We start from the raw sequence: 27,982 nt of genomic DNA on the forward strand, positions 1-27,982 counted from the left end.
GAGTTCAGGCTCTCTCTCTCTCTCTCTCTCTCTCTCTCTCACACACACACACACACACACACACACACATACCCCTCTACTGTTTTTTTATCCAAAGCAACTTATCCAACCTTCTTAATACCATTGTGTTCATGACAGAGGAAGTTTGGTCAAAAAAGGGCTTATTTTAGTTGAACTAAGATGAAACTACCACACTGATGGAAGTATTATTCAAAACAACCTTATGTGTTCTCAGTGCCATTAACAACACCCCCCAAAAATGTTGGGAGGCCTTAACCTCTGCTGTATTATAGTTATACCCAAACACATCACTGAGCCTCAAACAGTACTGCTCCAGCCTCTTTGGGGTAGGAGAGAAGAAGTCCTAGGGCCTGTAGAACAGCTCAAAGCTGCTGTGACCTGTGAGAACCCCAGAGAAAGCAAAAGGCAGGAGCCGTGGAGGACATCAGAGGCCCACCACCACCAGCCAGCAGGAGCTGTACCTTCACCCCCACGCATGAAACCATGACACCTACCTGGGGAGGAAGCCTGGTAGATGATATTATTCCCCTCTTTCTCAGGGATAACTGTGTGGCACACACATAACAGGGTAAAAAATTCTTTTATGTATCCTTCTGTGGGCTAGAAAATAAAAGGCACAGATTATATTCACTTATCCTTCCTCTATTTAGTTGTCCCTTTGAACATAGCTCTTTCTTCCTAGATTCTGAAAACTGTACCTTTTAGAATGCCAGATATATTTAATATAATCATATAATATGTATTTATGTATATATATTAATTCAAGTGAGATAACATGGAATTTATGGAGAAAATAACAGACTTACATGGCCTTTCTCAAAGTTCTCTAATAATGCAGGATCATTAAATTCATAAGAAGGTGACGCTTGACTATAAGACAGGAGAGAGAAAATTGTTGTTATTATTATTATTATTTTGCCATTACTGGGAATTAAACTCAGGACCTTGTACTCTCTCTTAGCTTTTACTGCTAACACTTTATCAAAGACAATGAGCCATGAATCCACTTCTGGTATTTTGGTAGTTAACTGGAAATAAGTCTCATGGACTCTCTTGAATGGGCTGGCTTCAAACCATGATCCTCAGATCTCAGCCTCTTAAATAGCTAGGATTACAGGTGTGAGCCACCCATGCTTTGATGGGACTAGTCAATATCAAAAGGATCTAAAGTAAACAAATTCCTTCTTCTTGTGTTTTAAGGAAGATCACAACTAGAGATGACAGATCTATAGAAAATATTTACAAGTTTTGTCAAGTGACACACTCCTGGGCTTTAACAGCAGAGGCATTAAAAAATGCTTAGATGGCCTTGAAAGCCATATGCAGGTTGATCATCCCCAATCCCAAACTCTGAAACCTGAAATGCCCCGGAATCCTAACTTTTTGAATCTCACTCGGATGCCATAGCTGGAAAATGTCCCTACCAAGGAAATTTTCTTCACATACATAATTATATTTTAAAGCTATCTAAAAATCACATTTAAAAAGGATTAAATTCTACTATCCTCTAGCAATTATTTACTGTGTAATTAAATACAGCTGGAAGAGAGGAGTATCCTCAACATAAAGAAGCAATAAATGCTACAATGATGCATATACCAATTACCCTGATCTGATCATTACATCTCATATACATGTATTAAAAAAGCACAGTGTATTCCATAAATATGTCATTATTATATGTCAATTAAAATCTAAAAATGGTATAAAATCACTTTCAGGCTAGGTGTACAAGTTGTATTTGAAAGAAAGATGGATTTTATGTTCAGATTGGGTCCTATCCTAAAGTTATCTCATTCTATATAAACAAATGTGAAGGAAATTTCAAAATCTGAAACACTTCTGGTCCCAAGCATTTCAGATGAGAGAAACTTAGCCTGTAGTTATAAGCAGTTTATAAGAAAGTTTCAAAACCATATATTATTCTCTGAACACCACACAGCAAAGATCTGCCCAGGGATGCTCCCCAGGAGCTCCATTTGAGGTATGGACAAGAAGAAGGTGCTGTCAAGCACTGGTAGCTCACACTTGTAATCCTAGCTATTTAGGCAGCTCAAAGCCAGTATAGGCAGACAACTCCAAGATACTCTTATCTTCAATGAAGCAGCAAAAAGCTAAGTGTGGAGGTATGCATGACTCAAGTGGTTGCACCAAGCTCAAGTGAAAAAGCTTATCAAGAACATGAGTTCATGCCTCAGTACCAGAAAAAATAAAATTGTTCACAAGGAAAAAGAACAAATAGACAGGAAAATTGTCTATACCTGCATTTTTGGGGACAGACGTCACTCGTGTCTGAGTGATCCCTAAAGGAAAGCAAGGGGGAAAATATGTTTCACAAAAGACTATCAGTCTAAAACGGTAGGAATTCTCATCATATATAAATTTGACAACTGCAAGTTTCTCTTTCAGCTGCAATATATATTTCAGTCTCACTCAGAGATAGCTATGGTATTAGAAATTCAGGCAAGTCTTAGAATAAATAATTAATGTATACTAAGAAAAATGAATTTCCTAAATATGGCACAGTACCAGCTCTCTCTCTCTCTCTCTCTCTCTCTCTCTCTCTCTCTCTCTCTCTCTCTCACACACACACACACACACACACACACACACACAAATGGCAATAAATGCACTTACCCATAAATTATGCCTGCAATGGTACATTTCTTAAATGTCATAATATTGCAGGTAAGAGTTCCTGTTTTATCAGTAAATAAGTATTTTACCTAAAGAAAAAAAGTGAACATGAGAGCTCATGTAAGTTTCAAGTATACTTACAGAGCAAAGACAATTAAGATGATGTATGTTCTCTCTAAATCCTCAAATATGTGGCTTAAGAAAGTAAAAAAAAAGAACTTGGCTCAAAAGATTTTATCTTCAATATTTTTCTATTAAGTGTTTAGTATTTTTAATTATTTTGAAGGACATCCTTTCCTGTTATAAACTATATAACAAACTATATGGTAATAGGCAAAGTAAACTTTAAGCTATCAAAATTAAGAAAATCAGAAGTCCAAGCTCATTTTCCTTCAAAGAAAAGTTTCATTGTAAATATCTAGAAAATGGATCATTTTATCTTTAGTTGGCATTTTGGCTTGCACAAGCTTTCTTTAGAGTCTTCTTTTTAGCGTCTGCCTCCTTGCCTAACCCTAGAAGACGCTTACCTGCCCAAGCTCTTCATTAAGATTAGATGTTCTAGCCATGGCATAGATATTATTTTCTTGAAAATGCATATCCTCATCCTGTGAGAAATGGAAAACAAAGATTCAGAACCAGATTCAGAACTAGGCTTATGATTCCTTCAAAGATTTCACTGCCATGGATCTTTCTCTGACACTGATGTTTAGAAAATGCAGGATCAGATGCTAATGCTTTTCCCATGTGTTAGGAGAATCAAACAGGACAGGCAGTGCCTTCTATAAAGACATTTTGATGTTTGGATGATCTAGGAGTGTAAGACTTGGCTTGGATATCAGCACTGCATCAGCCAAGCCCTGGGTTTTGAGGAGGTTACTTGACATCTCTGTATCTCATCTGCCACATCTATCAAATGGAAACAATTTGGATCTCAAGTACTTAGGAGAACTTAAATGAAATGCATTTGAATGTGGTCTGTCTCACCTTGCATGATTATAATAGTATTCCCAGTTGGAATGTGGCTCAGTGGTAGTGCGATGACTAGCAATGGTGAGGCTGTGAGGTCATCCCCAGCAAAACCACAACAACCAAAGAAAATATTCCCTTTCAATCATGGCAAGCCAATGATAGAGTGAGAGAATAACTATTTTTAATTTCTATTTTTTATTGTTATTATAAATTGAGGGGTTGGGAAGGTGGCTCAGCAGTAGAGTGCTTGCCTCTCATGCATGAGGCCCTGGGTTCAATTCCTCAGAAAAGGCCCGAAGTGGCACTGTGGCTCACAGTGGTAGAGCGCTAGTCTTGAGCTGAAGAGCTCAGGGACAGTGTCTAGGCCTAGACTTCAAGCCCCACAACGACCGAAAAAAAAAAAGTGATGTAGAAAGGGGGTTACCATTTCATAAGTGAGGTAAAGAGTATATTTCTTTTTGTACAATGTTATCTCTTCCCTCATTCTTTTTTTGTTTGTTTTATTTTTTTTTTTGCTTTTAAATTTTTTTAAATTGTGAAAACACCATATAGAGGGGTTACCATCACATGGGCAAGATAATGAGTACATTTCTTTTCAAGCATTATTGCCTCTTCCTTTGTTTCCCCATCTCTTCCCTCACTCTCTCACAGTTTTTCCCTCCCGTCCCCACCCACAAGTTGTATATTCATTTTCAACATAGTGTCTAGTGAGGACCACTGCCACATTTCTTCACCCTTTGTCCCTCCATTTCTGTGCCTCCCCTGTACCCTCCCGAAGTCAGATAAACAAACAAGACGAAAAGAAAACAAAAGGGACAAACAATAAAACCTCATTTCCATTTCCTGGAGTTCATTTCGATAAATATTATTTTATATGATCAGAGGCACATACTCATTGTGCCTTTGTGTTCCTCCCCTAAAAGTTTCCTTCTTTGGTCTCACTGTGTGTGAATGCCTTGAGGTCTGTATAACTGATCATGTCTCGTGATAGTTGAGATCCAGCTTCTGCATATGAGAATATATTTTTAACATGAGGCAGCCAGCCATAATTTTTTGACAAAGAAAGTAAATATTTAAGAAATAGAATGGTCAGATTTTTCCTCTTACATGTGGAGCCTAGACTTAAATGATAGACAGGTCAATATGTATATATGTACACATATACACACACAGAACATGATTATAATTTATGGGACCTTTGGGCAGATGTGGCAGGCAAAGGGCAAGAACAATGGAGGGTGAATAATATCCAAGTACATTGTGTTTGTGAGGATAACATAAGAACATTCACTAAAACGGTCGTATAATAGAGCAGTAGGAGCAACGTGGAAAGAGTGAACAGTAGAGAGACAAATGGCACATATTTTCTCTCATATGTGGATGTAAATTATAAATATACATGAAAACATATACAGGGTCATATGCATAAAATATTCACTAATGTATGGTAAACAAAGGAGGATCCAATGGTGTAATTCTTTAAAAAAAAAAAAAAAAAAACCACACACACAGTTTAACAAAATAAATACCAGGAAGCTAAAACATGTGTTACGGAAGGGAGTGGGGGTCAAGGGGAGGGGAGGGGGAGAGGAGAAAGACAAATGGAGAGAGGATGAGACAAATACACTCATTATATTTAATGTTCATATGTGAAAAGAGAACCAGATAACTTGAGGGGATGGGTAGGGTTGGAAGAGATGGGAAGAATGATTGGAAGGGGTAACACTGATCAAGATGCATTGTACTCATAAATTAACATGCTGAATTGAAACCCTTTTGTACAACTACTTAAAGAAAATTTTAAAAAAAGAGTAATAGAATGTTTCGGTGCATGTGTAAAATACCACAGTGAAACCCTTTGCACAATCAATATACACTAAAATTGAGTTACAAGAATGTATAATAGATTGTTTTGAGGGGTAGGTAGCAGTGAGACGGGGAAAGAGAAGGAAAAGGGTGTAGGAAGGTGAATATCTACTTGTATGAATAATAACCTGTTGAAATCATTTGTAGAAGGGGGAGAGGGAATGAGGGAGGGTAGTAGAGGGTGAATTTGATCACTAAACATTGTATATATGTAAAGAAATATCACAATGAAACCACCTTGTACAACTCACACATGCTAATTAAAAAGTGTGAAAATAACTACTTAAGGATATAATTTTAAGTTGAAATTTCATATTCAAATTGGATAATTAGTTCAGTCCTCAATTTACTAGTTATTAATGACAGTGAATATGTATGGTTGTCACCTAAGAAAGTGCTTCCTTAAGTTAAAGTGATTGTAGACTTTCATCTTGGTTATTCTTGGCAAAAGTCCTAAGTCTACAAGACTCATCTACTGTATTGAGTATCATGGATTTTAGTGAATTAACTATCTCTATACTTGCTATTATTGTGTGTGTGTGTGTGTGTGTGTGTGTGTGTGTGTGTGTGTGTGTGTGTGTGTGTGCCTGTCCTGAGGCTTGAACTCAGGCCCTGGGTACTGTCCCTGAGTTTTTCTGCTCAAGAATATCACATTATCACTTGAGCTACAATCTGTTTTGTTTATTTTTGTTTTTGGTTTTTATGGGGGTGCTGATCCTGGGGCTTGAACTCAGGGCATGGTTGCTGTCCCTGAACTTTTGGGCTAGTACTCTACCACTCAAGCCACAGCTCTACTTCTGGCTTTTTGGTGGTTAGTTGGAGGTAAGAGTCTCATGGACTTCCTGCCCATACTGGTTCTGAACTGTGATGTTCAGATCGCAGCCTCCTGAGTAACTAGGCTTACAGGCATGAGCTACCAGCATTCAGCTCACCTCTGGCAGGTGAGGGGGGGGATGGTGGAAGGGGGAGGGGGGAGGGATTAGTTGTTCATTGGAGGTAAGAATACCATTGACTTTCCTGCTGGGCTGGCTTAGCATGGTGAGCCTCAGATCTCAGCCTCTTGAGTAGCTAGGATTACAGGCATGAGCCACCAGTGGCAAGCTATACTTACTATTATGAATCTACTATATCTGAAATCTGAAATATCTGAAAAATATACATGAAATGATGATATCCTAAAGATGAACTTAAAGTGGCCCAGAAGTACCACTGAGCCACGGAAACACCACTAGTGGTTGTTTCCTGTTGAAGCATACCCAGGCCATCGCCAACACCAGCCCCAACTTAGTGACTAAATAAAAGCTTGAGAGAATTTTTGAGGGGGTTGAGTTTTTTATTTTCATACTCACCCAGTTTATAAACTGAGCCTGAGTAAATTTCACAATCTCCAGAGTTACGAGTAGACTGATGGGAATGAGATTGTGGTACAAAATGATGAACACCAAGCTATCCAAGGCAAAGATGTGAGGGCTGTAACCTGCAGAAGAAAATCATAAGAACTTGGTTACAGCATTATCTGTCTTGTTTGCATGATCATATTGTTCAAATTGTGGGAAATCATTATTCAAAGTGCACAAAAATACAAAAATGGGTTGGTTGCTTTTGGTGTGTGTGCCAGTACTGGGACTTGATCTCAGGGCTTCATAGTTGCTTGACTTTTTTACTCATGGCCACTGTTCTACCACTTGAGCCACATCCCTGCTTCTGGGTTTTTGCTGGGGAATTGGAGAAAAGAGTCTCATGGATTTGTTTGTCCCAGTGGGCTTCAACCTATGATCTTCAGATGCCAGCAACACCTCCTGAGTAGCTGGTATTATAGGCATGAGCCACCAGCATCTAGCCAAAAAACAAACCAACAAAACCAAACCAAAAAACCTGCTTTTTTCTTATTAAACACCAGTCACATAATGAGACAAATAAGCACTGAGATTCAAGAATGCAGCTTGCTGCCTGAGAAAGTTGGCCCAGTAGAAATGGTATGCAACAAATTCAAGTACAATAGCAACAGCACAAAAATGGGGCACATGTATGTAATGTGTGTATGTGCATGTGTACATATACATAAATACATATTATTTGTAATGTGTATAAATAATTATGAGGTTTGAAATGCAAAGAAAAAACTGGACTAGGAGGCTCATTTAAAAGCAAGCAAATATGATACTATGATACTCTGTAAAATTCATAGCTGTACTTGATTTTTCTTTTTTTTCTTTTTTTTTAATTGGTTGTGGGGCTTGAACTCTGGGCCTGGGCACTGTCCCTGCGCTCTTCAGCTCAAGTCTAGTGCTCTAACACATGAGGCACAGCACCACTTTCAGTTTTCTGAGTGGTTTATTGGAGATTAGAGTCTCATGGACTTTCCTGCTCCACTGGCTTTGAACCATAATCCTCAGATCTTAGCCTCTTGAGTAGCTAGGATTACAGGCATGAACCACCAGCACCCGGCAACTGCAAACTGCACTTGATTTTTTTTTTTTTTGTCAGTCATGGGGCTTGAATTCTGAACCTGGGCGCTGTCCCTCAGCTCTTCAGCTCAAAGTTAGCGCTCTACCACTTGAGCCACAGTGCCACTTCAGCTTTTTCTGTTTATGTGGTATTGAGGAATTGAACCCAGGGCCTCACGCATGCTAGGCAAGCCTCTACCACTGAGCCACCTTCCCAGCCCCTGCACTTGATTTTTAAAGAGTAAACTGTTGGATGCAGTAATATTCCTATGAAAATTCAACATAGAAGATGGAGGTGTGGCTCATGTGGTATAGCTTCAATCTTGAGCAAAAGAGCCAAACAAGGACAAAGAAGCCCTGAGTTCAAATCACAGTTCAGACATACACACACCAAAAAAAGAGTATAAAGTTTCTGTTCAACAGGGGGAGTAAGTTTGAAGATGTACTATATAGGATGATGGTTCTCATTAATAATAAAGTACTGTATAATTGAAAATTGCTTTTTAAAAGTAGTGTTTGCCAGGTGCTTGTGGCTTACATCTGTATTCCTTGCTCCTCAGAGGGCTGAGATCTGAGGGGATCGTGGTTCAAGCCAGCCCGGGCAGGAAAGGCTGTGAGACTCTTATCTCCAATAAACCACCAGAAAACTGGAAGTGGCACTGTGGCTCAAGTGTAGAGTACTTGCTTTGAGCTGAAAAGCTGAGGGATAATGCCCAGCAAGAGTTCAAGCCCCACGATGGACAAAAAAAAAGTAGTTTTTTTTTTTATTTAATGCTCTTAGTCCAAGAAAATCTGAGGTATGTGAAGTATGTATAAATAACCTGGTTAGATCATTTCACAATGTATACATATGTTAAAATAGCATACTGTAATTCATGTGTACATGTAATATATATAACAATTTATAATGGATATGTACTTGTGTGTGTACACATAGTATCACAATCTCAGTTATATAGCAAGGTGTTGTCTGTTTTAAAAATCTTTTTTTTTTTGGGGGGGGGGGTTCAGTCGTGGGGCCTGAACTCTGGGCCTGGGCACTGTCTCTCAGCTCTTCAGCTCAAGGCTAGCACTCTACCACTTGAGCCACAGCGCCACTCCCGGCTTTTTTCTTTTTGCTTATGTGATGCTGAGGAATCGAACCCAAGGCCTCAGGCATGCAAGGCAAGCACTCTACCACTGAGCCAACTTCCCAGCCCCATTTTTAAAAATCTTAAGGGAATATTCACTTATACTAATTTATTAATCACTTTCTCAAAAATAAATGGACTAACACAGAACTACTTTATGATCCAGTGATACAATTCTTGGGCATCTATCCAGAATATTATACAGTAAAGGTTATTATACAGGATACAGTAAAGATACTTGCACACCCATCTTCACCACAGCCAAGATGCCAAATTATGGCAACAGCCCAGATGCCCTATAATGGATGAGTGAATTTAAAAAAATGTGATATGTTCAAGCCCCACAACTAACAAAAAAAGAAAGAAAATGTGATATATATGTATACATACAGTCATGTATATATATACATATATACACCCACATATGTATACTTTTCCATTGTAAAGAATAAATTTACAATAGCTTACTCATCTGTCAGAAAAAATAATATGTCATATGTAGGGAATTGGATGGAACTGCAAATGCTAAATGTTGAATGTTGAATATAGTCAGGCTCAAAGAGATAAAGGATGCATGGAAAGCTAGATCTAAATTAGAAATGTACATATGAAAACACAAGGTCAGGGCTGGGAAGTTGGCTCAGTGGTAGAGCGCTTGCCTTGCATGCATGAGGCCCTGGGTTCGATTCCTCAGTACCACATAAGCAAAAAGAAAAAAGCCGGAAGTGGCACTGTGGCTCAAGTGGTAGAGCACTAGCCTTGAGCTGAAGAGCTGAGGGACAGCTCTCAGGCCCAGAGTTCTGGCCCCACGACTGGACCCCCCCCCCCCAAAAAAAGAAAGAAAACACAAGGTCATATGCATATATACACAAACTAATTGACCAAAGTTTGGTCCACACATGGGAAGAATCCAATGGTGTAACTCCTATGAACAACAAACTTACAATTTAACAAAATAAATACCAAAAAGCATGTTTCATTTGGGGAGGTAGGCCAAGTGGAGAGGAGTAGACAAATGGGAAAGGGAAAGAAAAGTAGGTGAAATTAGTCATTCTATTCAATGTACATACGTGAAAATCTGAACCAGGTAACTTGACAAGATAGATAGGGTTAGGAGAGAATAATAGGGTTAGTGAGAATGCTAGAAGGGGTGACACTGATCAAGATGCATTGTACTCATAAACTGATCTGTTGAGCTGAAATCCCTCTGTAAAATTACGTAAAGAAAACAATAATAAAAATGGACCTGTGAGAATAAGTGCCCCTCTTTTTAAACAAAAGATGCAAACAAGTCTCTTAATATTTTTATTGTTAAGTTGTTGCACAAAGAAGTTTCAGTTCCTTAAGTCAGGTTATGAGTACAACACATTTTGATCAGTATCACCCCTTCCATTATTCTCCCCCATTTTTCCTCCTATAAGTCATTACAAGGCATAGTAACCTCCAGCAACGGCAGCTTCTGCCCACCCTTTGATATTTACCCTTCCTCCTCATGTACCACATATCCATGCTGTACATTTGATTCCAGTACATTGCTCCGGCACAGCTCACCATGGACATGACCAACAGAAACAGGAACAATGCCAGGATCTGGAGGTTGGTCACTTTCTCAACCTGTGATTTCTTCAGAGGTGATTTGACAGCATTCTGTACAATAGCAAATGTACATACATACATGCATGCACACTTTGACACACAAATCCGGCAAAACATAAGTCCATGAGTACAGAGTCACATAAACCCATCAAAACAAAACACAAAAATGATCAAAAGGAACTGTGGTATACAAACAAGATAACTGTGCTATATATAATACATAACCAATAAGAAATATTTTCAAAAGTCAGATGAAATAGTTAAAACTGGAGATGAAATAGGAACCTCCTTTCTAATTTCAAATTATGAACAGAAATCATTAGACTTCTGAATTTAAAAGATAAACACTAAAGTCTGGCACTAATGGCTAATGCCTCACTACTTAGAAGGCTAAGATCTGAGGATCAGAGTTGGAAAGCTGCCTGGGAACCAAAAGGTCTGTTACACTCTTATCCCCAATTAATCACCCCAAAAAAGTCAGGGCATGGCTGGGGTGGAACAGCACCAGCCTTGAGGGAAAAAAAAAAAGCAAGACTCACGCAAGAGCATGAGTCCCTGAATTCAAGCCCTAGTACTGAGACACACACACACACACACACACACACACACACACACACACACACAGAGACAGCACATAGCATACACACAAAAGATACTAAACCCAGATCATTTACCTGCATTAACTTGGTTTCAGATCCAGTGTAAATGATGACACCAGTGATCCATTGAGTATTTCTCAGCTGGGTTCCTCTTAGCAAGACTTGGTCAGGCCCAATTGGAACAGGACTAAATTAAAATTTTTTAAAAGATATGTTGAGCCGTGTGCTGGTGGCTCACACCTGTAATCTTAGCTACTTGGGAGACTGAGATATGAGGATTGAGGTTCAAAGTCAGCCCAGGCAGGAAAATCCATAAGACTCTTATCTCCAAATAACAATCTAAAAACCAGAAGAGGAGCTGTGGCCTAAAGTGGTAAACACTAGAGATGAGCAGAAAAGCTCGGATGCAAAGGCCTTGAGTTCAAGCCCTATAACCAAAAAAGAAGGAAAGTTGTTACAGTTTAACAAAATGAATACCAGAAAACTGGTACATGTGTTCTGGAAGAGGGAAGTCCATGAGTGCAGAGAGGAAAGTGGGCAAATGTAGTCATAATATCAGTGTACATATGTGACAATGGACCAGGGAAGTGGAGAGGATGAGTGAGGCTGGGAAAGAAGAGGTGAGGAAGAAGGATTAAAGAGGTGACACTGATCAAGATGTGTGTACTCACAGACCGACTGTGGAATTGCAACCCATTTGGAAAGCTACTTAATAAAAAAATAGTAAGAAAGGTCAGGTGCTGGTGGCTCATGCATATAATTCTAGGCAACTCAATAGGCTGAGATCTGAGGATTGTGGCTCAAAGCCAGCCCAAGAGGGAAAGTCTTCACGAGATTCTTATTAACATACAGAAAACCAGAAGTGGCTCTGTGGTTCAAAATGATAGGATAGTCGCCTTAAATGAAAAAGCTTAGGGACAGTGCTCAGGTCCTGAGTTCAAGTCCCACTAACAACAACAACAATAATAATAATTAGCTGGGCACCTGTGACTCATACCTGTAAGCTCAGCTACTCAGCAGGATGAGGACTGAGGATTGCAGTTGGAAGCCAGCCCAGGCAGAAAATTCCAAGAGACTGTTATTTCCAATTAACCAGCAAAACTGGAAGTGGAGGTCAAATGGTAGAGCACAGACTTCAACAAAAAGGCTACCCAAGAGGGAGAGGCCCTGAGTTCAAGCCCCAATATCAAAAAAATGCATGCATGCACGCGCGCGCGCGCGCACACACACACACACACACACACACACACACAGACTGATTTCTTAGCTTGTAATGTAATGAGTTTGCTCTGCTAAGAATTCCCATTCCCATAATGATGTGCTGCCCTGACCTAAAGTAATGGGGATCATGCAACCTTGAACTGGACTCTCCAGAACCATTAGCCACAATAACCTTTTCCTCCTTATTAGTTAATTGCCTCAGGTATTATATTTTTCTCCCATATTTAAGAATTTTGTTGTTGTTGTTGGTCGTGGTGCTTGAACTCAGTGCCTGGGCACTGTCCCTGGCCTTTAGGCCAGTGATCTACCACTTCCAGTTTTTGAGTGGTTAATTGGAGATAAAGCATCTTACAGGGACTTTTTTCCCTGAGCTGGCTTCAAACAAAGATCCTTAGATCACAGCTTCCTGAGTAACTAGAATTCAAGCATAAGCCACTGGCTCCTGATTTTTTTTTAAAGAACAATTATATAGGTGCATCAGGATATTTCAATGGCAAGTAAAATATTAACAAGTGATTCATTCACAGGGCAAAGATTTCCATGTATTATGCTCCATAAGAGAGAAAAAGTTAAGGAAAAAGATCATACCTTCTATCATTTAAACGCAAGTTTCCAACAAAGCTACTGAAATGGCGGTTAGGTCCTTCACATTCAATTTTTCCATGTAGATTTAATAATTGGTTTTCTGTTTGCATTGCAGCTGTTTCTGGCAAAGCCTATGAAATAAAAGCCAAAAGAGAGGAAAAGAAAATACAATTGTAAGGTACTAAGGCAAAGTTCCATATCTCTAGGCATTAACAAAAGATGATATTAAGAGTTAGTAATTAAAATATTAGTACTTAGTATTATAGTTACTAGATACTAACATAATTTACATTACATTTTAACATAAACTGTGCTATGAGATGTCAAATAATCATTTTGCCAATGTCTTTATGTGCCTATAACTAGATCTTGAACTCAGTGCCAGGTACTAGCCTTTAGTCTTTTTGTTTTTAAGATTGAGGCTCTATCACTTGAGTTACAGCTTCACTTCCAGCTTTCTGTTGATTAATTGGAGATAAGAGGTGAAAATATTTTCATCTTGTCTACTAAAAAGATTATTTTTAGCCAAGCACCGGTGGCTCACATATAATCCTAGTTTCTCAAGTAGCTGAGATCTGATGATTGCAGTTAAAAGCCAGCCCAGGCAGGAAAAGCTGTGAGCCTTTTTTCTCCAGTTAAACACCACAAAAATCAGAAATGAAGTGGTAGCTCAATTGGTAGAGTTCTAGCCCTGAGCCAAAGAAGCTCAGAGACATTGCCTAGGCCCTGAGTTAAAGTCCCAGTATGGCACAAAAGAAAAATCATTTTCGAAAGTGTAACCACAATAATCACTGTTTGAAATGGTTATGCACATAGGGGCTGACATTAAACCTTGGGTTCCCTTTGGAATAGCAAGGCTCTAGAGCACTGCTTCCAAACTTTGATACATTAAGTTCCTTTTAGAATTCCAGAGGAAATACAAATTGTTGTGATCCATTTCCCAGAGTTTGTTTAGGATTCACTGGATCTGCATTCCTAAAAGTTGCTATAGGACAATGATGATAATGATGATGTTAAGGTCCAGAGATCCAACTTTGAAAATCAATGGCCCTGAGAGTACTTCACCATAATTAGTAGGCTTAACTTTCCAGAGGAAAGATGCAAAGCACTTTCAAGACAACAAGAAGCATATTCTTATCAGTCTTTTTGAGTAGAAATACAAGATACAGGAAATATTATAGTATTGGAAAGAAAAGACCTTTATCTGTAGAATATTACATCTTTGCAAATGTCAAACAGATGTAAAATTTTAATCCAAATATGTCCAAATACATATATATATATATATATATATATATATAAGATCTCAGAAATTTTGATACTTCTAAATCCACAAAGAAATGAATTTCCATTCATCAGAAGATATCTTAAAGCCCAAAAAACAAAAATGAGGAAACAAAACAAAACAAAACAGAGTAGCTTGGAATCTTAGCTATATAGGAGAGTGAAATCAGAAGATCACAGTTCAAAGCCAATCTAGGCAGGAAAATCCATGAGACTCTTATCTCCAGTTAACCAGCAAAAAACCAGATAAGGTTTAATTGGTAAGGCAGTTCTGAGATAGTTCTCAGGCCCTGAATTCAAGTCCTATTACCAGCACCAAAAGAAAGAAAGAAAAGAGCCAGGTGCTGGTAACTCATGCCTATGATCTTAGCTACTCAGAAGGCTAAAATCTTAGGATTGTGATTAAAAGCCAGCCCGAACAAGAAAATCTGTGAGACTCTTATGCCCAATAAACTACTCAGAAAAAGCTGGAAGTGGCATTGTGGCTCAAGTGGTAGAACATTAGCCTTGAGCACTGGGAGGCTCAGAGACAGAGCCTAGTCCCTGAGTTCAAGCCCCAAGACCCAGGTCCGGCAAAAAAAAAAAAAAAAGAATAAATTACAGGGTAATTCTAGAAGTCAATGAGAAAAATACAAACATTCTAATAGAAAACAATGAAGAAACTTTCTTCACAAACATTTCCCAGAAGAAAATGTATTGCCAGAAAACTCAAAAAAAATTCTCATGAAAGCTAATTTTAAAAATTATCTGAATAGGCCTATCTTTTTGCATGTTTGGGAAGTTCTCTGCTAGGATCCTGTTAAACAAATTTCCTAGACCATTAACTTCTGTCTCTAGGTGCTCCTCTACACCCATTATCCTCAGATTAGGCCTTCTGATGGAGTCTTCCAAGTGTTGAATAGATCTATCATATTTCTTGGATTTGTCTTGGATAGTTGTATGTTCTTTCTCTATAATATCTAGACTGTCTTCAATCTCTGAGATTCGATCTTCTGCATGGTCTAACCTACTATCAAGACTTTCTACTTTGTTTTTTATTTCTTTTCCTTCTAGTTGGTTGGCTTTGATGGCTTCAAATTCTTTGTTGGAGCTTTGTTTTAGATCTTGTATGAACTTCTTTACTTCCTTAATTTGGTGTTCAGTGTTTATTCTCAAATCACTTAGTTGATTGGTTATGGTTTCCTTGGACTCCCATTCTTTCTAGTGGGTTCCATTCAGCATTCCCTTTGTGGTCTCCTTGACTTCTTTCAGCTCTCAGTTTATGGATTTCATGAATGCCTTTAGTGATCTTTGTGTGTTCTCATCCTGCTCTCTCAATTCCTGTATTACTCTTTGATTAGCTTCAAAGAAATGCAAATCAAAACAACATTGAGATACCACCTTACCCCAGTTAGAATGGCTAGAATCAAGAACTCTAATAACAACAGATGCTGGAGGGGATTTGGACAGAAGGGAACCTTACTGCATTGTTGGTGGGAGTGTAAACTTGTTCAACCACTTTGGAAAGCAGTATGGAGGTTCCTCAAAAGACTCCACATAGAGCTCCCCTATGACCCACCAATCCCACTTTGGGCATTTACCCAAATGTTCACAAACAAGACCACACTAAAGCTACCAGCACAACTATGTTTATTACAGCCTTATTTACCATAGCTAAGATATGGAACCAACCCAGATGCCCTTCAGTAGATGAATGGATCAAGAAAATGTGGTATATATACACAATGGGATTCTATGCCTCCATCAGAAAGAATGACATTGCTACATTTGTTAGGAAATGGAAAGACTTGGAAAAAATTATATTAAGTGAAGTAAGCCAGGCCCAAGGAAACATAGGTCCCATAGTTTCCCTTATTTGCAACAACTAGTATATGTCTGAGTCAAGAAGAAAAGGTCAGATAAGTTGATGTTAGGGAAATGAACCCTAAGATATATATTCAAATGTTTTTTCTTTCATGCGATTGTTTCTAACACATTTATAAGATGATTTCTTTGTTGCTTTGTATGTCCCTCCCCCACGGTATAACCCCTGCTCTCACTGTATTTGATGTTGTTATAATTTGTGGAGGGGAAGGGAAAAAACAAATCGTTTAAATAGGGATACAGGTGGACCCATTGCAACAATGAGATGTACCAGTTACATTGAAAACGAACTTTACAACTTTGGTGCAGGGGCGGGGGAGGGGGGGGTGGGGGAAGGGGGAAGCATATAGAGTTGGGGGATGGGGGAAGGATGGGAAGGGATGGGAAGGGAAACAAATGAGGAGGCTACAATGCTTATAAGAAATGTACTCATTATGTTTTCCATGTAATTGTAACCCCTCTGTACGGTATTTTCACAATAAAAAAATAAAAATAAAAATAAAACAAAAAAAGTAATGGCCTTAGCCCTTTGGTAGATGCTGAAGAAAAGAGCAAAACGTTGACAAGCATTGTAGAAAAAATTACCAAACTTCAAATATAAAGAAACTTCCCAAATATGATCAAAGATATCTACCAAAATCTGAAAGCAAATATTATGCTTGACTTAAACAATGCGAAAAACATGTCAAGAAGTAACTGCTTCTAAATATTTGTTTTCAATTGCTCTCAAGTTTCTACACAGTACCATGAAATGGAAATAAAGAAATGAGATACTACTCTTAGAAAAGTGTCAGAAAAGACCTATATTTAAGAACAAGCAGGAACAATAAATTGGGTCCTAAATAGGCATAAAGATTTAGAACCTCAAATCTTTTTCTAACATGTTTTTCCACTTTGAGGCTCTGTAATAAATACTTGAAGCTGGTTTTTCTTTTTAAATCTTTTGCTGGGCACTAGTAGTCCATGTCTGTAATGCCAGCTATCAGGAAACTAAGCTCTGAGTATCCTGGTTCAAAGACAGCCCAGGCAGGAAAGTTTGTAAGACTCTTATTTCCAAAAAGAAAAAAAGCCAGAAGTAGAGCTCTTGCAAGTGTGAGCCCTGAGCAAAATAAAAGCTCAAGGACAGTGCCCATGCCCTGAGTTCAAGGCTCCATGATGGTACACACACAAAAAAAATTATTTTTGAGACTTTTTGGAAAAGAACTGACTACCTGAAAAATCCTATACATTTGACTTAAATAATGTATGAGAGCTTAGTAAAGTGGTTGGATATAAGATCAGTATATAAAAAGACCTTGCCAGTTGATTATACCATTCACCCACAAGAGAATATATGGCTCTGAGATAAACATTTGGATAAGGCTTGTTGTGCACATACATTTTCATTTCAATGGGGTAAATCTATAGGGGTGCAATTATGAGTCCAATAATGGGTACATACTTAATTTTGCATAAAAACTGCCATACCACTGGCCTAAAATCATGGGACTAACTGATCATGTACTGGAATCCTCAAAATTGTGAACTGAAATACATTTCTTCTCTTTTGTGATTTGATTATCTTAGATGTATTGTGATAATGATGAACAACTGGTTAAGGTAATGCTCTATACCAAGGTGGCTCTTCCTTTCTGTCCCACTCTTTCTACGAGGTTTTATAATGAATGCATATTGAAGTTGGTCAAATGCTTTGTGCTGATTGATAAGAACACATGATTTTTCTTCTTAAATCGGTTAGGTACTCATACAGAATGATTTTTCAATTGGTAAGACAACTCTGTATGTGTAGAACACAGCTTTATAATTTGTTTAATAATAGTTTAATTTTTTGTTGTTGTTGTTGGTCGTGGGGGCTGAACTCTAGGCTTGGGTACTGTCCCTCAGCTCTTCAGCTCAAGGCTAGCGCCCTACCACTTGAACCAAAGTGCCACTTCCGGCTTTTTTCTGCTTATGTAGTACGGTGGAATAAAACCCAGAGCCTTATGCATGCAAGGCAAGCACTCTACCCCTGAGTCAACTTCCCAGCTCAATAGTTTAATTTTTATCAATTTTATTTTTTTGTTTATGTGATACCAAGGAATTGAACTCAGGGCTTCATGCAAGCATTCTACCAACAAGCCACAGCTCCACTTCTGTTTTGGGTGGGTTTTTTTTTTTTTTGGTAGTTAATTGGAGATAAGAGTCACACTGACTTTACTGCCTGGGCTGGCTTCGATCTCAGATCCTCAGACCTCAGTCTCCTGAGTAGCCAAGATTACAGGCATGAGCACTGGCTCCCAGCTCGTCTCTGCATTCTTAATCATAACTTTCTCTAAAATTCAAGTGGTAAATTTAAAAGGAGTGATATATAAAGTCACCCAGTACTCCTTAGACACTCTTCTCCGTCTACTTAAAATATTTAGCCATTACTGTGGCTTTATCACCAAAGCATTAATAGAAAGAGATTCAAAACAATCTTTATAAAGGTGTGAGATCCTTTACCACCTAAGTTCTATGGCATATATTTTTTTCTAGCAATTAAAAGGATTAACCTAGTTCTTCCCAGTAGTAGTAGTAGTAGTAGTAGTAGTAGTAGTAGTAGTGGTGGTGGTGGTGGTGGTGGTAATACAGTATCATTTGATGTAGATAAATTACATCCATTGTGGAAAATCAACCGGTACCTGACAAAACCTGACAGAGGTTCAGGTATGAAATTAGGATGGGAAAAGGTGTCTTTACCTGCCGTATTTTTAGATTTGTCTCTCCATCCAGATTTGCTGTTGCAATATAACACATCGAATGAGGTTCACTGACAAAAATAGAGCAAATAATATTAATAACTCTTCATCAAATTATTTGTGTGTATGTGTGCATGTATGCATCCTAGCACCTGTATTGGGGCTCGAACTCACACTCTTCCTTAGTTTTTTCTGTTTGTGGCTGGCATTCTACTGCTTAAGAAACATCTGCATTTCTAACTTATTGCTAGTTAATTAGATATAAGAATCTCTCAGACTTGTCTGCCCAGGCTGGCTTTGAACCAAGTTCCTCAGATCTCAGCCTCCTGAGTAGCTAGCATTATAGATGTGAGACACCAGTGCTTAGCTCAAATTATTTTCTGAGTAATGCAAAGCATGACATGTAACCTATATCAATAACGATTCCTCAGATTTGAAAGAACTGAAAAGTACTACTTTTGCAGAATGTATTAGCAATATGAGGCCACCAGCCTAGAATTCCTCTTGTAGAATGGCTTGGTATGAAAAGTCTCACTTTACAGTCCTGATCAGCTTTAAGCTCAGACAGAAAAGCTGCGAAGGACAAAATGTTCCACAGTTCTGTTACCTTCTAAAGTGGGTCCATTGTAATAGCAAAGACCCAGGCTCTAGGACTTGAGGATATATTTATATCTTCCCATGCAAGTGTATACAGTCTAGGAGCTCCAAATAAAAGCTACATTTAAGATGTCTCTTTTCCCATCTAACCCAAACATTTAGGAAAGGAAGGCGCTGAAATAGCAACATTTGCCTAGTCAGATTTCATTCCATGTCACATACTGAACACAAACTATTGACTGAAGAGTTCATTTGTTCATTAGCTGAACTATCATGTTTAAGAGAATATCGTTTCTTGTAATTTACTAACCCAATCCTTATCTGTGATTTTTCTCGCTGTGGTTTCAGTTACTCATAATTCACCACAGTTCAATGTACATTAATTGGAAAATTCCAGAAATAAGTAATTCACAAGTTTTCAATTATGTACCATTACATGATGAAATCAACACATCATCCTGCTGGTGTGAGTTATCCCTTTGTTCAGGATGCATAGGCTGTAAATACTACTTAATCTTTAGTCATTTAGCAGTTGTCTAGTTTTGTTTTGTTTTTGTCAGTCATGGGGCTTGAACTCTGGGCCTGGGCACTGTCACTCAGCTCTTCAGCTCAAGGCTAGCACTCTATCACTTGAGTCACAGTGCCACTAAGTTGTCTAGGTTATAAGATCAAGTGTCACAGTATTGGGATATCTGTATTCAAGTAACCCTCACGTAGAAGCCTAACACTATATCATAATGCCCATCAGTTACCTCACTTTATTACATATTATGTAATGAGGGCATTACATAATAGCATATAATCACAGAAGAAGGGTAAATAAGACATTTTGAGTGAGAAACCACATTCACATAACTTGTATATGCTGTTACAAATGTTACTAGTTTAATTGTAATTTTATCATTAGTTATAGTTGTTAAATGCCTAATATGCCTAATTCATAAAACTTAACTGGGTGCCAATGGCTCATGCCTGTAATCCTAGCTATTCAGGAGCCTGAGATCTGAGGATTGCAGTTTCAAAGACAATGCTGTAGAAAAGTCTAATTATTCACCAAAACAAGTCAGAAGTGGAGCTGTGACTCAAGTGGTAGAGTGGTAGCCTTGAGCTAAAAGGCTCAGGAATAGCACCCAGGCCCTGATTCAAGGCCCAGGAGCAGCTTACACACACACACACACACACACACACACACACACACACACACACACACACACACACACACACACACACACACACACACACACCCTCAGAGAAAAATTCAGTATTGGTCCCAGATTGCCCTCTAGGACTTCAGTTAACTCTGGGCTCTCTGTTTTTCTTTTCTTTCTTTTTTTTTGAGTGTGTATATGGTTCTGGAGTTTCAACTCAGAACCTTGTACTTGCACTCTACCACTGTAGCCACACCCTCATTGCTTTTGGTTTGGTTTTTCAAATAAGGTCCAGGCTATCACAGACCCTGATTATACTTCTTGTGTCATGGGGATATGACAAGTGCACACCACTACACCCAGCTTTTATTGGCTCAGATAGATTCTCACTAATTTTTTTCTGGCCTGGCTTCAAACAGTGGTCCTCCCAATCTCTGCCTCCTGAGCAGCTAAGATTACAGACATAAATCATTGTGTCCAGGATGTTTTCTTACTTGTAAGCCAGCTCAACTAACATTTAGAGAAGTGCACACATGTCTTAAAAAAATAAGAACATGGAGAATCACTTAAAATACAATCCTATAAAACTATAAGGAAATTAAAGCCCACGAATAAATAATTTTTGTCTTCACTTTACTTTCCCCTGAATCTCTCCCCCTACTAAAGATTAGTTCTCATACAATGAGCACCTTTAAAGGAAATAAAATCACATGTTAAAATGACATACAGGTTATAGAAATAAACCCAGCCTCCTAGATCACACAACACTCTGAGACAAATCCAAGAGAGAAATAGATAGCAATGACAGTTAAATTCTTTGTCCACTGGGCTCATTGATAGCATAAAACAAAGCGTATTTGTCAGAAATAAGAGCTTGTATATTATTTTTTCCAGAAGCTTAGAGAATATCTCCAGAATGAATTGATCTCTTTCCTAGAGAATTCCATGCTCTACGACAATGTATATTTAGGAAGATGGAAACATTTTTGGATCTCTTGAAATGGCTGAGACTTGACCTGGGGACTCAGCTTATCAACATATCAAATGCTGCTGTGTTATCAGTATGGTTACCCACCAACACTCTATTCTGCCTGGTGTTCTTACCATAGAAGGGGAAAAAGGGAAGATTCCTTGAAGAATACAACACAGGAGGAAAATGGAGGTGATAAAATAGGACTTAATGGAAAAAACATAACATCAATAGGGAGTATTGTATAAAGTTCTCTCTCAGAAGTTAGGCACTGATGGCTTATACTTTTTGTCCTAGCTACTCAGGAGGCTGAAATTTGAGGGCCATGGTTCAAAGTCAGCAGGAGCAGGAAAGTCTATGAGACTCTTATATCCAGTTAACTACCAAAAAGCTAAAGTGGACCTGTGAATCAAGTAGTAGAGTGCTTGCTTTGAGTTGAAAAAGCCAAATGAGAGCACAAAGCATTGAGTTCCAGCTCCAGTACTGGCACACAAAAAAGTTCTGTATCAGGAAGGTGTTAAGGCAATATAGTTTCACATAAAGAATAGAGGCTATGTTTTTAAATTTAGTCTTAACACAGCTCACTTAGTGCGACAGAGCAAATCGTTTAATTTCTGAGCTTGTCACTATGCTTTCAGAATGGAAATACCTCCAAATTGCCATAAGTCTATTTTGTTTGGTTCAATGTCTGTATTAATTACACAAGGATGGAATTACTCTGAGAATCAGAATAGAAGAAAATATGTTTGGGGAAATTACAGTAAGGGTAGTAAAAGTATGAATCATAGGTCATCAAAATTTGCCCCACAGGCTACATGTGGCCCCCAATTGCTTTCATTAAGTTTTATGGAATACAGTCATATCCATTTATTTGAGTAGTGCCTATGGCTGCTTTCTACGTTACAAAGATGGACTTGAATAGTTCCAAGACACTGTCTGGCTCACAAAGTTGATCCATTTGTTATCTACCCCCTTCCAGAGGGGAAAAAAGTAGTCTCTGATCTCTATTAAGGTCAAAAGAATGAGCTAGGGGGAAATATATCTTCTGCCCCTGGTTTTCTTAACATTTCCAATTCAGAATAGCAGTTCCTTAAATGTCTATGAACAGAACTAACCTGGAGGAAACCAGGACCATATCTGCGGGAAGGAACTCGCCACTGCAAGTCTTCACAATGTCACCCACGTGGACCTTTTAAACCAGGAAAGAGAAGAGCAAAGTGTGAATGATAAGAGCACAAATGGAAGCAAAACATGCCAAATGTTCTCAAGAAAAGTACATAAAGGTGAGTATAGTACGGAGTTCCTTTAGTCATTCTAATAAATTTCAGCTGTATTTGAACAATTTTATTCCTTGATGAATCTATTCCTTGAAAACGGGAGAGGAGTTCTTGGGTGGTTGATTTTTTGAGGGGAGGGCAATGGTTTTGTTTTGGTTTGGAGGTACTGGGGTCTGAACTCAAGGCCTTGCTTTCAGCAGGCAGCGTATCACTTGAGCCATGCTCCTAGCCCTTGTGTGCTTTAGGCATTTTTGGGATAGGGTCATACATTCATGTCTGGGCTACCTGGACCTTTATTTCCCTTCCTGAGTAGCTAGGATAACAGGCAAACCATCATGCCCAGCTATTGCCTGGGACAGGGTCTCCCTAACTTTTTGCTTTGAATTGTCATCCTCCCCGTCCTGTATAACGGAGATGGCTGTTTTAGAGCCAGGCATGGTGATTCTTAAACAGTTGTTCTAAATCAGGGGTGAATTTGTTTTCCCAATTCACACCTATGGTAATGGGTGAGCTAAAGGTACTGGCATCTGGTGGGTAGATGCCAAAAAATGGAATCCAGTGAAATAAAACACAATGCACAAGAAAGTCCCACAACAAAGAATGATGTGGCCCCAAATAGCAGTAGTACAATAATAGCGTGGGTTACAATTAGAATTTGAGGCTGGGAGGTGTGTGCCTCATTGACAGAATGCTTGGCTAGCCTGCACAAGGCCCAGAGAACCAATGCTGATGCACAAAGTTACACATCTGTGGATCTGACACAGGTCTGCCAAAAGCCAGTGCCATCAAGTCTTACAAACGACCTTTTTTTTTCCTTTTGTCCATGGCATTCCCAAATCAACCTATCTGTCCTTGGTGATGTTTCTTGCCTTAGCATTCTATTGGATGGTACTGTGCAGGTGGTATAGAAAGAAGTCAGAGCCAGGCGCCGATGGCTCACGCCTGTAATCCTACCTACTCAGGAGGTTGAGATCTGAGGTTTGTGGTTCAAAGCCAGCCCAGGCAGGAAAGTCCATGTGACTCTTATTTCCAATTAACCACCAGAAAACAGAAAGTAGTGCTGTGACTCAAGTGGTAGAGTACTCATCTTGAGCTGAAGAGCTCAAGGATAACATTCAGGCCCAGAGTTCAAGCCCCACAACCGACAAAAGAAAAAAGAAAACAAAAAAGAAAGGTGTCAGAACAAGAATTCTTGTTTTGTATCTGTGGCTGCTTGACTTCTTCCACCAGAGCAAAGGATTAGGATAAATTATAACTGAGTTCTCAAGCCACTGTCTTAGTTCATTTTCTGCTGCTATAAGAAGATACCCAAGCCTGTAATCCTAGCTACTCAAGAGCTGAGATCTGAAGATCAAGGTTCGAAGCCAGCCTGGGCAGGAAAGTCCATGAGACTCTTATTAACTACCTACAATTAGCTACCAGAAAACCAGAAGTACAGCTGTGGCTCAAGTGGTAGAGTTCTAGTCTTAAGCAAAAACGCTCAGAGACAGTGCCTAGGCCCTGCGTTTAAGAGGTTTGTTCTGGAGGTTTGAGAACATGGCACCAGCATCTCCTGAGCTCTGGTGAGGGTCCTCTTGGTGGTCTCAGAAGATGGAAGATGATACAAATATGTGTTGAAGAGACCATCTGGTGAGATCAGAAGCTGGAGAACTTCAAGCTGACTCCTTTGTAACAACTTTCACAGGGTCTTATAGGAACATCATTAATCCCTGATAAGTACTATATTAATGACTGAACCATTTTCTACTAGGTCCCATATTCCACCTCAGCACTCTGGGAACCAATCTTTTGGCACATAAACCTTATCAATCATCTCCTGAGTGAGAATCACCACTACAGACTCACTTCTTCTCTCCTCCCCTGGTTTCCCATTCACAGAAATCAGACTACCACTCACTGATCTAGCTCCCCTGGATTCCGATGCTCAAAATGAAGAGTTATCTCTCAATAGTTTACTTGTTTGAGTTCCAAAAAGAGGAGCAAAGTACAGGCGCTGGGGGCTCATGCCTTTTTATACTAGCTACTCAACAACTTTGAGGCTTAAGGTTCAAACCTACCATGAGCAAACAAACAAACAAACAAACAACAACAACCACTCTATAAGACTCTTATCTTCAGTTAACCAGCAAAAATCCAGAAGTAGTGGTATGGCTCAAATGGTAGAATGCCAGTCTTGAGTTAAAAGCCAAGTGAGAACATGAGATCCTGAGTTTAAGCCTCAATACCAGCCCAATCAATGACTTAATTAATCAATTAATTAAAAAATTAAAAAGAGGAGCAAAAGAGAGCCACTTGGCTCAACCACTTGATATGAGGGAAAGCAATATTGATGATATTGAGAAATAAAATTTAAAAAAATCATCCTGAGTGGGCTATCGAAAGACCTTCACATGCATCAATTAATTATTGATGAGGACAAAGTCAGAACCTAGACCCTCAAAACATTCAGCTCAGTTTTATTCTACTAGGATGTGAATGTTTGTCTTTTTGCTATTCTCCACAAATATACTATGCTGAAATTTAACTTCCAAAGTACTAGCAGTAGGAAGTGAGGCCTTTAGGAAGTGGTGAGTAGGCCAGGATGGTAGATCTCTCACAAATGGAATTAGTATCCTTATAAAGTAGCTACCTTGCTGCTTTCGCCATGTGGGGACATGGCTGTAAGTCATCACCTGTGGGGAACCAGGTCCTCCCCAGATATTACCAGTACCTTGACTTTGGACTTTCCAACCTCTAGAATTATGAGAAATAAATTTCTGTGGTCTATAACTCACCCAGTCTAAGGAAATCCAATACAGCAGCCTAAAAGAACTAAGATATTTTCCAAAGAGAAATAATGGTAACAAAATTCTCTGAGATATTACCATGGAAAAGCTGACTTGTGTCCTGAACAACAGTATAGAAAGCATGATCTCTAAATAGTATATGTAGCGATGCAAAGATGTCACCAAGGTAAATTAAAGGAAAAATACAACAACATGTAAGGCTGGGTGCTAGCAGCTCATGCCTCTAATCCTAGCTAGTCAGGAGGCTGAGATTTGAGGATCATGGTTTGAAGCCAGTGGGGACAGAAAAAGTCCATGAGATTCTTTCTCCAATAAAAAAAACAGTCTGAAGTGGGGGTATAGCTCAAGTGGTAGAACACTATTCTTGAGCAAAAACAGCTCAAGGCTCTGGGTTGCCCAGGCTCTGGGTTCAAGCCCCAGAACTAGCAAAAAAATATTTAATGTGACCTCTAACCAGACAGACTTGAGTTCAAATCCCATTTTCACCAGATACTAGCTATGTAACTTAGAGTGAGATACTCATATTCCCTTTCCTCATCTATAAAATAGAGACAGTATTGTGATTCTTAAAAATGTGTTTCACAGGTAACAATTTGTGGCTTTAAGTACCAGGTAGATGATTATTCAGTTAAAATACATTCTTACCTCTTTCCACCTGATCGTGCACCATGAATTCTGTCTTAAGACTGGAAAATAAATGGTTATATGTTAATTGTAATTACCATATTAAAGTAAAAAATAATTACAAGATGCTTTTTCCAAAAATTAAACGTGTTTCTTTTCATTGTTGGTATACAAAAAATGAAATACTTAGGTCTAAATTTAACCAAGTAGGTGAAAGACCTCTGTAATGGATACTATATACTTGGGCCAGTGTTGTGATCCTCCTGTTTGTGCTTCCCTGAGTCCCTGGGTAGGACAGGTATGTGCCAATGTCTCCAGCCATTGTACTTTCCCCATATCTGGGACAAGTGGACAGTAATATACCCACCTACTGATTGAGATGGAGTTTCTTGAATTTCTTTATGTTTGGTGTGGCCTGGAACAGTGAGGACCCAGCTCTGCCTCCCAAGAAACTAAAATTATAGGCTTGAGCCATTGCACTGGCTATATTATTAAATTTCATCAGATTTCAGAGTCAATTCCAGTAACCCTAAAACCAGCTCAGAAGTCTATTTCCTGTTCTCTTCTGTGTTCTCCAGAAAAACACCACCATATATAGACATCCATATGTGTTATATATGTATTTACATATGCAGTCAACTCGCCATATTTATGAGTTTCATATTCACAGATTCAGCCAACTAAGGATATTTTATATCTAGTTAGGTCAAATAGTAATACAAATATAAAGACATATGGTAGATAAGATAGATGATAGAGAGAGAGAGAGAGAGAGAGAGAGAGAGAGAGAGAGAGAGAGAGAGAGAGAGAGAGAGAGAGAGAGAAGACACACAGACAGACAAATAGGGGTTGGAGATGGCGTGGCTTGGGCAGTAAAGCACCAGTCAGTGAAGAAAAGTGTCAGATACCCAGTCAAGTCTGTCTCAAACCAAAACAAAGATGATAAACAGTAGATAGACAGATAGACAGACAGACAGACAGACAGACAGACAGACAGATGATCTGATATCTATTATAAAGAAGTGGCTCACACAATTACAAAGGGTCCGAAGTCCCAAGATCTGCTGAGTTCGCAAGCTGGAGAGCCTATGATATATTTCCAATCTGATAGCCAGGACATTTAAGACCAGGAAGAACCAATATTTCAGTTCTAGTATAAAAGCTGACATCCTGATTTGAATGCCATTAGGAAGAAATAATTCTGTCTTAGGGGTGTCAGCCTTTTTTGTTCTATTCTGGATTTTGACTGATAGAATGAAACCCATATGTGGAGGTCAATGTATATGATTTACTCTATCTAAAGATAACTCTAATGATCAATTTCACCCTAAAATATTTGCAGAAAAACAACCACAATAATGTCTGACCAAAAACCTAAGCATAATGTAGCCCAGGTTAAGTTGAAACATGAAATAGAAACCATCATACTTACCTAATGTAGTCTTGGAATTCACTAATTTGTCTGCCTTATGTCGCTTCTATTATGGGGGGAAATTCATTACATCAAAAGCTCACAATGAATAATTCAGTTCATATTAGAAATTATAGTACATTTAAGAAAAAAGAGAAGAGCCAGCACCAATGGCCCACGCCTTATAATCCTAGCTACTCAAGGGGCTGAGATCTCAGGATCTCGATTCAAAGC

General features: G+C 38.8%; 1 protein-coding gene across 1 annotated transcript in view; it reads right to left on the bottom strand.

Moving 5' to 3' along the window:
- LOC122112644 (phospholipid-transporting ATPase IB-like) overlaps positions 1-27,982 on the bottom strand; it is a 112,018-nt gene that overhangs the window by 75,024 nt on the left and 9,012 nt on the right. The window contains exons 5-16 of the mRNA XM_042685505.1: positions 27,770-27,815; positions 26,359-26,399; positions 22,766-22,839; positions 18,937-19,006; positions 13,075-13,202; positions 11,341-11,452; positions 10,552-10,717; positions 6,843-6,970; positions 3,186-3,263; positions 2,659-2,747; positions 828-891; positions 516-621 (exon numbers count right to left, since the gene is read on the bottom strand). Of these exons, the coding sequence (XP_042541439.1) occupies positions 516-621; positions 828-891; positions 2,659-2,747; positions 3,186-3,263; positions 6,843-6,970; positions 10,552-10,717; positions 11,341-11,452; positions 13,075-13,202; positions 18,937-19,006; positions 22,766-22,839; positions 26,359-26,399; positions 27,770-27,815 (1,102 nt within the window). The remainder of the gene's footprint in view (positions 1-515; positions 622-827; positions 892-2,658; positions 2,748-3,185; positions 3,264-6,842; positions 6,971-10,551; positions 10,718-11,340; positions 11,453-13,074; positions 13,203-18,936; positions 19,007-22,765; positions 22,840-26,358; positions 26,400-27,769; positions 27,816-27,982) is intronic.

Source organism: Dipodomys spectabilis, unplaced genomic scaffold (genome assembly GCF_019054845.1).
Source record: "Dipodomys spectabilis isolate Male_0828 unplaced genomic scaffold, ASM1905484v1 ptg000095l, whole genome shotgun sequence".
In the NCBI taxonomy this organism is placed as follows: Eukaryota; Metazoa; Chordata; class Mammalia; order Rodentia; family Heteromyidae; genus Dipodomys; species Dipodomys spectabilis.